Genomic DNA, 12202 nt, shown 5'->3' on the forward strand with positions numbered 1-12202 from the left:
TCTCGCCACTTCTGGAAAGTTCCTGATTGACTGAGAGTTTGCTCTGATCTGTGGCTCCTGGGGTTTTCATCGCCTTCAACTTTAGCTTGAAGTTCTGCTTTTGAACAGCAGGTGGTGATGCAGATCTATTTTGAGTTCTGGCGTAATTACACTCGCTCACTTTCCTTCTTGACTCTCAGGGGTCGCCACAGCAGTGTAATTTCAGGCATTGTTTAAGCTCAACTGATGCAGTCATTTTAATGTGTGTTAGCTGAAGGGAAGATAGCAGCAGACAATACACACATAAATAGCTTTGTAATTTGTGATGTTAGTCTGAAATCAGTGAAATCGGGTTTCCTTTGCTGTAGAGCACCTCTGAAACCCTTCTAGACAAAAACAAGCCCATAGAAAACCTGTTAAAGATCACTTTCACACTTTTTTTTTTTTGCTTAAATAATGACTTTCCAAGCCCTTATGTATTGAGTATATTGTAATGTGGATTTGGTAGATCAATGCCAAGTTTAATAATAACAATTTTGTTGTTGTTGAATGAATGTGTTCTGGGGAAAAAAAAAAAAAAAATATATATATATATATATATATATATATATATATATATATATATATATATATATATATATATATATATATATATATATATATATATATATATATACACGCTACTGACAAAAGTCTTGTCGCCGATCCAAGTTTTAGGAAAAACAAATAACTTGACTTCTAGTTGATCATTTGGTATGAGAAGTGGTTAATATGAAAGGCAAAGGCCTCTAGATTACGCTTATTTTACCAAAATAAAATATGATCATGCCATTATTTTTAATTATTTAATTAGAACGGTAAGGTCTGACTTTGCTTAGACAAAAGTCTTGTCACAGAAATAATGTCCAGTATAGAATATAAAGTCCTGCTGCAGTGGAGACAGAATGAATATTGTGTCTGACTCCATCATGAGCCTGGAGGACTGCATCCATACATCTCTGACATGACTCAAATCACTGATTAATAAAGTCATCTGGAATGGCGAAGAAAGCGTTCCTGCAGGACTCCCAGAGCTCATCAAGAGTCTTTGAATTCATCTTCAATGCCTCCTCCTTGATCTTAACCCAGACCTGCTCAATAATGTTCATACCTGGTGACTGGGCTGGCCAATCCTGCAGCAGCTTGACCTTCTTTGCTTTCAGGAGCTTTGATGTGAAGGCTGAAGTATGAGAAGGAGCGCTGTCCTGCTGTGAATTTGCCCTCTTCTGTGGTTTGTAATGTACTGGGCAGCACAAATGTCTTGATATCTCAGGCTGTTGATGTTGATCATCCACTCTGCAGATCTCTCGCATGCCCCCACACTTATTGTAACCCCAACCCATGATTTTTTCTTCAACAAACTTGACTGAATTCTGTGAGAATCTTGGCTCCATGCTGGTTCCAGTAGGTTTTCTGCAGTATGTGTGATGATTGGGATGCAGCTCAACTGATGATTCAGCAAAAAAATCCCCCCTACTGCCGCTTTTCCAAATGATCAACTAGAATTCAAGTTATTAATTGCTGCTCTTACAACGGAGATCCATGACAAGACTTTTGTCAGGTAGTGTATTATATATTGATAAATGTTATATTATAATTTACTATTTAAAATTATTCCTTATTTTCTGGATGTATGCTATATAAATAATAATAGTAATACATATTTAAAAAAATAATAGTAATAATAAGGAACACATAATACATTTAAAACAAATGAATAAAAAACTATTTATGATAATCATTTCTAATAATGTTTGCAATTTCTATCTTAACCTTCATCATAATTTATAAAAGTTTTCAGTGTGACATGATAGAAATCCAAATGTTTATGTTTGCAAGCATTAAAGCAAAGCTCTCTTATTAACAAATGTGTCAGGCCCGGATTGGCTAATCGGGAAGACCGGGAGAATTTCCCGGTGGGCCGGTCCGTTTTTTGGCCGTGAGGGCCGATGTCCCTAGCTGCTTGCACTCTTAGCAGTTGCATTTTCTTAGCAGTTGCATTTTTTTTGCATTTACGTTTTCATTTATTTATTTATTTATTTGACCATAGTCTCACTCTTTTTATTCATTATTTTGCCGCATTGTCGCTCTTTTTATTAATTTTCTCGCAGCCCTGTGAGCAAAATGCAGCCTGCAGGTTAACTAACGTTAATGATGATGCAACTATCATCATTCGACCCCAAACAGCGGCACCTTAGTAAATATAAGAATTCAAATAATTAATTTTAATGAATAATACACCTTCTCAATGAAAATCACTACATTAATAAATCTGACATAACTTGATCAGAAATCTCAAATGGGGAGAAAAAGATTATTGTGGTCCAGCGATAAGCATGTTGCAGTATGACACCGCCGACCCGTGTTCGAATCTCACCTAAAACATTATTTATTTATTTTTTTCATTTTTATTGTTAAGACATATAATACTGTTAAGGCTGTTGAACATTTGAATTTCTAAAGCAGCTGTTTTCTTGAAAAAGACGTGATAGTGCCATTAGAAACTAAATTGGAAATTACCTTATTTTAATATAGTCAGTCATGAACTAAGGTCTGGCTTGAAACTCCAGGGGCCTCATGTACGAAGACTTGCGTGGAAGTCTTACTAAAACATTGCAAACGCACAAAGCTGTAAATGTGCGTACGCAGATGTATGAAACACTGCGTACGCCGAATCTCACGCATATTCTTTTGTACATCTGAATGAACGTGAAACTAAGCGCAACATGCACGAGCACAAAACCCCTCCCTGCCTCCTCCCCTGTATGAATATGCTAACGACTATGCTAATGGCAAAACCCAACGAAAAAGCAATGACAAAATCACGCAAAAAGAGAAACTTTGAACAGATTGTGAATTGGAGGTGCTGCTTTCGGAGGTAGACCGGAGAAAAGCGGTGTTATTTGCAAGTTTGTTTTCCGGAATTAACAACAAAAGAAAAAAATAGAGTGGGAGAGTTTAGCTGATGCGGTCAACACAGTTGGGTCTGAACATCGCACTGAGTGCATTAACAAAAGAAATAGTATGGTTTATATGTAAAAAATGTTGCAGGACACTTAACAGTCTCAGTTGCGCTACTCGTAAGATGCATGTGATCATGAATTGATACGTTCGAGCATGAGCTCGGCTCGAATCCAGCGTCTGATGAACTCTTTCTTGTTTTTTCCCCCGCTACATATCAGATTTTGCCAACTATTTATCACGAGAAAGACAAGTAGGAATCATCAATAAGTTCATATCAATAAGCATCATATTTTATTTGCACATTTATTGAATGGAAATGTTTCTGATTCACGCATACAAATTCATCTTCAGATAGTGTCTTTATAGCAATGTGCGTGCAGTAGATAGCTCAGATTACATTGGGAAAACAGGCGACTGCTGCAAATTGTGCTTTAATGTTTAGCTGGTCAACTGTATGGTATGGAAACCTTATATACCTGCTAGATGAACCCGTCTCATACAGTTGCCATTGCAAGGCTCAGACACTTTGTAGAGAGGAATTTAACACAACTGCCTCTAGGAGTCGCCAATGGAAATAAAACAGACACGCACAAAAAATGTGCGTACGCCAGCCAGAAAGCTGCCGTGAAGCTGCGCACATTCCCACGTTCAGTTCATTGTTAGTAAATCCAAACGTGAGCGATTCTGGGCGTGAAACCTGGCGTACGCAAAGTTTTTGTGCGTACGCAGCGTTGATACATGAGGCCCCAGGCCTGAAAATGAGTCCCATCCGGCCCTGAAATGTGTCTTGACTTTTTGAAATTGGTGCAAAAATATGAATTGCTCATGCACTATTAAACAAAATCATACATTTATTGCCTTAAAGTGATGGTAAACATAAATAAAAAATATTGATGTATTATTTAATCTACAGTTAATCCCCTAATCTAATAATTAATCTACAGAAACTAGCGTAGTGCTTTTACATTTGAGTCTTCTCATTATTTATTGCTTCATCTTCTTGTCGTCATCAGCTGCTCTTCTTGTTTTCTTGAGATCTGTTTATCTGTGTTTATTATTTGTCTGACTTGTGTACAGTACGTCTGTGCATGTGCACGTGTTTGTTTAATGCCCTCTCACTGTTCTTTCCCCTTTCGCCTGTAAGACTAAGCTCTCCTTTGGCTCTTGTTTCTCCTTCTCTCTCTCTCTCTCTCTCTTCATGCTGGCCTCAGTGCGAGATACGGGAGCCCAAAACGCCAGCTGCAGTTTTACAGGTACCTCTTTGTTTGCTGATTAATTAGCCATGGCCATCTGATACACCACTCGTTTTCATCTGTTTTGGAAAGCACTTTCGACTCGAGGGTTCATTCTTAGTTGAGCTGCTCCTCATAGCGATTTCATCATAGCACCCGAAAGCGCAAGGGAATTATATTCATAGTAAGCGTAATTACAATGTTGTTTGCATGTACTGGTTAACAGCCGATAAATAATAAATACAGCCGGCATTGTACAATTACAATGAGCTGAATTGAGACTAACTGGTGCTTAATATTGTTGTATAACTCGTAAAAAGGGATGGTTTACATACAGTGGGAACATCTAATCGCAATTGTTATCTGTGCATGTGTGTTGAGTGTCCGAACTGCGCAGCCAGAATAGACGCACGCTGAAACAATGCTCTTAGATTTAATTTCACTCCATGTAGAATTAAAAGAGTGTTGCAGGTAAGTCATGGAGTTCAGGTTTCCTTTGCTCTGGAACACTTGTGAAACTCAAAGCATGACAAACATGAGCCCAGAGACTCGGTGAAGATTCAGTGATCTAACATGAGGAAGCCAATATCATCCCAAATTCATACTATTGGTATTTATTTTATTCAGTTGTTGTGTTGGATTTCACTTTTTTTTACAGACAGCACTATTAACAATTATTAAAATAATATTTATAATACTAATGTGTTTTTAATTTAGGAGTGTTTATTATTATTATTATTATTATTATTATTATTATTATTATTATTATTATGTATTTTTTTTTAGCTGATTTAGATTTTAGTCTGTCTAATAGTATACTTTTTAGTTAATTTGTTAATGTCAAAATTTGCATTGTGTGTGTACACGATAATACGATAATATTTACATATATATATATATATATATATATATATATATATATATATATATATATATATATTAGTTAGAATATATTGATATTAATATTTATTATATTAATAAGCTTAGCATAATTGAGTACCCCATTTTGAAAATGAATATTTGTATCCATTTCTCAGTGAATATAGGCAATGTATTTTCAATGTATATATCAGATTTATAAAACAGATATATTTATTTAAATAATATTTCAGTCACCAAACATATTTAGAAACTGAAAGATAATACTATTAAAGTCAAGCAACATATTGCAATAATAAATTACAATCTATTATCTATTAAATTACCCATTAATTATATTTTATTAACGTCTATCCCCACTATAAACCTACCCCTCACATTAATTATAATGAAAAATATTATTATTATTTATTAAATCACCCATAAATTATATTTTATTAACATACACCTTAAGACTAAACATACCCCTTACATTAATTATAATGAAAATTATTTCTTTTATTTATTAAATTACCCTTCAATTATATTTTATTAACATACACCGAAAAACTAAACATACCATTCACATTAATTATGATGAAAATTACTTCTATTATTTATTAAATCACTCATAAATTATATTTTATTAACATACACCCCAAGACTAAACATACCCCTTACATTAATTATAATGAAAATGATTTCTTTTATTTATTAAATTACCCATAAATTATATTTTATTAACATCCACCCCAATACTAAACGTACCCCTCACATTAATTATGATGAAAATTACTTCTATTATTTATTAAAGTACTCATAAATTGTATTTTATTAACATCTACCCCAAGACTGAACATACCCTTCACATTAATTATAATGAAAATTACTTCTATTATTTATTAAATCACCCATAAATTATATTTTTTTAACATCCACCCCAATACTAAACGTACCCCTCACATTAATTATAGTGAAAATTACTTCTATTATTTATTAAATCACCCATAAATTATATTTTATTAACATCCACCCCAATACTAAACCTACCCCTCACATTAATTATAATGAAAATTACTTCTATTATTTATTAAATTATCCATAAATTGTATTTTATTAACATCTACCCCTACCATAAACCTACCCCTCACAGTAATTATTATGAAAATTACTTTTAATGTAAAAACAGTAAATATTGTATTTGTATTAAATATCAGTAATTATTGTTAATCCAGCCACAGCTGTATCTCTTCTGTGTGTTATGCAGCTTCTGCTTTTAGTGATCAGATTGAGCGCATTGGTTTCACCCTCCTCTGCAGTGCACTTTCCTCCTGTTTAAGCGAAGGATCATATTTTTATGGGTTGAAAAAGGTTGCTGTTGTGCTGATGGGCTCCTAAAACCCCTGACTCCGTAGATCTGTGGCTAATAAGCACTCTATTGAATTTTCATTTCACAGCCTTGCGCATTTTTGCCCTTTTAAGCTCAAACTCTTTTAACATGCCTTTCATCCAGATCCGTTAGACAGCAATCGATCACCATGTTCAACCCTAAAACACAAATAGACTGACGGGAATGGGAGATCGCCTCATTTCAAGCATTATTATAGTGGGTTTTAAGCTGCTTTTTCTGTAGGTTTTTGATTGTTTTGTATGTGAATGTGCAAGATAATACAGTGCCTGTGTGTTTTATGAGGCTCAGTTAGTTAAGCGCGTGCTGAGTTTGCTCTTTGGTATTGTTTTCCCCTCATAGCTGCAGTCGTCTCTTTAAATGACACACCCTCCATTGCAGCAAACACTGGGATTATGCAGACACTCTAATGCAGGCAGTGCTTGTTTATTTGGGTTCAGTTCAGGGTCATACACTACTGTAGGTTAATAAGTTTAGGATGCAGTCAAAAATATCCGTTCCATATTTCATGATTTACAGTTGTTTTAATGTTTATTTATGGTTGTGAATTATATTATGGGATGATAATGGGGTGCTTTGTTGACTTTTTGATGATGATAAATTCATTCATTAATTCAGTCATTTTCCTTCGGCATAGTCTTTATCAGGGATTGCCACAGTGGAATGAATTGTTTCACTTCCAGCTGCAATCCAGTACTGTAAAACACCCATATACTCTCACATTCACACACACACACACTCATACACTATGGCCAATTTCACTTATTCAATTCACCCATAGCGCATGTGTTTGGACTGTGGGGGAGAGCTAGAGGGAAACATCCAAACAGAAATGCCAACTGGCCCGTCCGCGACTCAAACTAGTGACCTTGCTGTGAGGCCACAGTGCTAACCACTGAGCCATTGTGCCACCCATGATAAATTGCAAACTGCATTTTATCAAAGTGACTATTTCTAAACAGGGCTCGAAATTAACTTTTTTACTTGGTAGCACCGGTGCTCCCAACTTCAAATATTTAGGAGCACCAAAAAATTTTTAGGAGCACCAGAAAAAATTTAGGAGCACCCACCAAAAATGAATGAGCACCGCTGCAAATTGTTTTTTAAGGGATTTATTGTATTTTAAAACAACATTAATAGGACTGACAAAAACCAGAAACAACTATCTAACTAATGCTGCGAAGACATTGATATTTGTGTGCAATAATTCCAAAATGAATGTCTAATAATTAGGCCATAGAATATTAATGATGATAAAAAATGACAATAATAGTAATGAATTCCATTTCTCATTATGATACTGCCTTGAATGTGCATGAATGTAGGTAATCTGCTATAAAAATTCTGTTACTTTATAAAAATAATTGTATAGTTTGCATCAAACAAAAATGAAGCATTGCAGTAATAAATATTGATTTTGTGCTGCTGTTTTTATATGCATTTCAATTTAATAAATAATATTTCTGCTACAAAACAAACAAAAGATTATAATAAATCATTCAATTTAATGATGAAAGCTGCAAAGCAGTCATCAGTAAATAAATATAAAAATAATATACACCTCAAAAAAGAATAGACAAAAGAAAGTAAGTAAAGTCTCACTTCTATCACTCTTTAAAAGTTTTGGTTTCAGTTTGTGTCAATTTAAAGGTTCAGTCTGAGATGATCTTCATTTTTCTGTGTTTGTGGAAAAGCTGGCGAGTCAGCCGACCTATTATACTGCTCATTACGCTGCTTGATGTTGCAATTTGATATTTTCTTATTATATTATTTTACTTGGTCTGTATAATCATGCAAACATTTGTTTGTAGAGCAAGTAGTTTGACCGTTTTGTGCCGTTTTTTATTATTCCTAGTCATTTCTCCCATAGGCGACTGAATCGGAAGTTCTAAGACAATCGCGAAAACAGGCGCACTTCCGCATTTTAGAATAAGGTCAATAGTGCATGTGTTTAGACTGTGGGGGAAACCGGAGCACCCGGAGAAAACCCACACCAACACGAAGAGATTATATTTCAATTTCATATAAAACATTACTATAGACATTTATACCTATTATGCATCATTTTTCTAGATAAAATCATATAGTTCGGTCAAAAAACCTTTGTCTTTTTCACTTCAGTAAACTGCTTGTCTTTCAATTTCTATGGTGTCTTTGTGATTTTGGAGAGTGTGCAGACTTCATTTATATCATTTTTTTGAGATTTTTTGGCGTTTTAGTTGTTTGAGTTTGAGTTTTTTTTTTTTATCTTTATATGTACATGTTTTTTTTTTGTTTTTGTTTTTTGTGTGTGTAAAATTTTATTTGATGGGTCAAAAACAAGACATCATACTTTGGGTACAACTACAAATGAACCTAAACGCAAATGATGTGATGTGTTTAATATTACATTGGCTGTGATGATGTGTTTTAAACTGCTTTTGTTTTTTGATTATTTAGATGTTAAATAATAATGTATATTTCGGCACACTGGAAATAAAGAATAAAAGTGTTATTTTTCATATTTTACACATTGTTTATGAATTTGCTCACACCGCGGCGCCATTTGGTGTCTATACAAAGCACCCAACTAACGTTATGATAAGGGATTTTTGTTTAAATTCCTGCCACAGAGCGTCAAATTAGGTTTTCTATTAAATAACCTTATGATAATAGCGTAAATGTATAATGTGTAACGTTACCTCGAGTGTCAGGAGGCTTTAAAGTGACGCAGAGCCGGTGGTTTTAAAGTGACAGCATCTCTTATACCAAATTGCAGAACATATTAAGGGCAAGTCTTTCGCCTAAAACATAAGTATTGTTAACAATTCTGCCAAGTGCCAACGCAGCTTTACAAAGGAATCGCCAGATGCGTTAGCTTGCACGGCTAAAGTTAATGTTACATGACAGAGTTGCCAAGTCACCCGTGTATTTGGAGTACGAAACATGAAGACATAATAAAAGTAATAAAAATAACTTCTTGGATAACTAACACAAAACATTCTCACGCAAAGTGAAAGAAATATTTACTATCATAGACAAATTTTAATTAATTTCGCTCACCTGACACAGAGAGGTGCATTATCCGATAGAGCCCTGTGAGAGCGACGGTTGAAAAAGACCGTCACTGCGCATGCGCATGCACAAATTCACAGCATAAATCCCGAAATACAGAATTTTCAGCCACATACTCACAAATGCTTATTTTATATTACCATCATGATCAATAAACTACATAAACACATAACACAGTGCCATTTGACTACAGGTACAAATGCATTGTATTCCAACATACTGTTTAAATGTGTTTAACACAGTCATTAAGCGCAATATTAACACACAATGTGTCTGCAATAACACAAAATGTGTTACAACAGTTAAACTCTGCGGACCTGACACCGGGTCTGTGACGTCATCAACCTTTGCTTTAAGATTTAAAGGACTAACATTGCACTAGACCCCCTTAAATGGTTTCTTTAGAAAGTGTAGAATCTATATTTTATGCACATATGCATCACTTTGGTTTTTATTCTACTGTACAAAAGTTATTTACACTTAAATACACAGTATTTTGGATACCCGAGCTGGGTATTGAACATTGGTTTATTTTTATATTTTTCATATGACACATGTACAAGTTATAGCTCAAATGAAAGCTCTTGCCGGTGCTCATGCGGTTCTAGCATTCATTTACTGAATTATATTCATATATCAAACAGTTACCAAATGAATCGTGGTGTTTCCATGGTGCAGAAGTGAAAACAAGACATTTATGATCAATAAGCAGCCCCAGATAGCACAGACGGCTGTCATCTCTTACCTTATGCTGTGCTCTTCAGGGCCATTCTCCTCTGTTTTTGAGGTGATGTGCATAAGTAATCCTTTTATATGTCTGATGTGGTCCAAACACAGTGAATTATGTTTGATTATGTTTATGTTTGTAGTGAAATATAAAACAATGATCGATCCCTGTGGCTTGTACAGCACCTCTCATCAGTTGGAGTACAATAAATAAACATTTTTTATAAAAAAAATACAAAAAGAGCCTCTTTTTTAGGCGTTTATTATAACACGGACAACATAAACAGATATTTAAAACACTTTCAATAGTGTTTTATGAAAATTCATAACATGGTTTTCTTTTAAAATATTACAACATTTTTGCATTTACACCTTTGTATGTGGATTTGGGAAGCTTTTAAATTTGGGTTAGGCAAAATCCAGGCGGAAATCCCAAAATAACAGCAGAGTTTAACTGGTTAACACATATTTTGTGTACATTTTTAACACATTATTTTTAAGAGTGTAGCATTATTAGTTTTATTTCTTATGTTTAATTAATAATGCAATAATATATCTGTAGCATTCAAAAACTTGTGTAACTTGAATAAACTTTTGTTCCAGTACGGTATTTCTGGTAATATGTGTACATCGGCGTATAATGGGGAAGTCATTTATTTAATGAGTCGATATAAAGTCAAGCTCTTTATGAGTATTGAATCTGATGATTTCCTGTAAGAGAGGGTTCATTGATTTAAAGAATGAATTTTTTAACGTTTGGCTGTTGAACTTCTCTTCAGGATGTCTTCGCTTTCATTTAGACCATTAAAGATGGATGTGCAAGTATGGTTTCATGTGCAGGGGTCAGAGTTAAAGTGTCTAATGGCTGTCATGTGTGTGTGAATGACAGTGATTGATGGGCTTTTCATTTGTGGATGTCTTTTTGTTATTGTACTCCATAACATACTGAAGACCAAAACATATTGACACTTTTCTTTTTGTTTGTTTGTTTGTTTAATCCTGATTTCTTCATTCAAACAAGTCAATGTAGAGTCATTTGTTCCCACAGTATTTCCTAGATTAATGTGTAATATTTCATGTTGAATATTTGTCAACATGAAATATTACATGTGTATTATTGTGCTACTCCATAATATACTGAAAAAGACCATAAAATACGAGCACTTTTTTTTAATCCAGATTTTCTCGTTCAAACGAGTCAGTATAGAGTCATTTGTTCCCACAGTATTTCCTAGATGACTTCAGTCTTTGTAATATTTAATGTTGAATATGTACACTAACTGGCCATTTTATTAGGTACACCTGTCCAACTGCTTGTTAACGCAAATTTCTAATCAGCCAGTCACATGGCAGCAACTCAATGCATGTTGGCATGTAGACATGTAGGTCAATAGGATTTGCTGCAGTTCAAACCGAGCATCAGAATGGGGAAGAAAGGGGATTTAGGTGACTTTGAATGTGGCATGGTTGTTGGTGCCAAACGGGCTGCTTTGAGTATTTCAGAAACTGCTGATCTACTGGGATTTTCACGCACAACCATCTCTAGGGTTTACAGTGAATGGTCTGAAAAAGAGCTAATATCCAGTGAGCGGCAGTTCTGTTGGTGCAAATGCGTTGTTGATGCCAGAGGTCAGAGGAGAATGGCCAGACTGGTTCCAGCTGATAGAAATGGAACAGTAACTCAAATAAGCACTCGTTACAACCGAGGTCTGCAGAAGAGCATCTCTGAACACACAACACATCCAACCTTGAGGCGGATGGGCTACAGCAGCAGAAGACCACACCGGGTGCCACTCCTGTCAGCTAAGAACAGGAAACTGAGGCTACAATTCACACAGACTCACCAAAACTGGACAATAGAAGATTGGAGAAACGTTGCCTTCTCTGATGAGTCTCCATTTCTGCTGCGTCATTTGGATGGTCGGGTCAGAATTTGGCATCA

General features: G+C 34.8%; 1 protein-coding gene across 4 annotated transcripts in view; it reads left to right on the top strand.

Annotated features, from left to right (window-relative positions):
• The window catches only part of kcnab2a (potassium voltage-gated channel subfamily A regulatory beta subunit 2a), a 241743-nt gene that overhangs the window by 84056 nt on the left and 145485 nt on the right, over positions 1-12202 (top strand). For 2 of the 4 annotated variants that reach the window (XM_087274282.2, XM_087274281.1), the window contains exon 3: positions 4194-4235. The exons of the other annotated variants lie outside the window; for them this stretch is intronic. In XM_087274282.2, the coding sequence (XP_087130408.1) occupies positions 4194-4235 (42 nt within the window). The remainder of the gene's footprint in view (positions 1-4193; positions 4236-12202) is intronic. 4 annotated transcript variants of the gene reach the window in all.

The sequence above is a fragment of the Danio rerio genome, chromosome 11, assembly GCF_052040795.2.
Source record: "Danio rerio strain M-AB ecotype USA chromosome 11, GRCz13ab, whole genome shotgun sequence".
NCBI classification, from domain to species: Eukaryota; Metazoa; Chordata; class Actinopteri; order Cypriniformes; family Danionidae; genus Danio; species Danio rerio.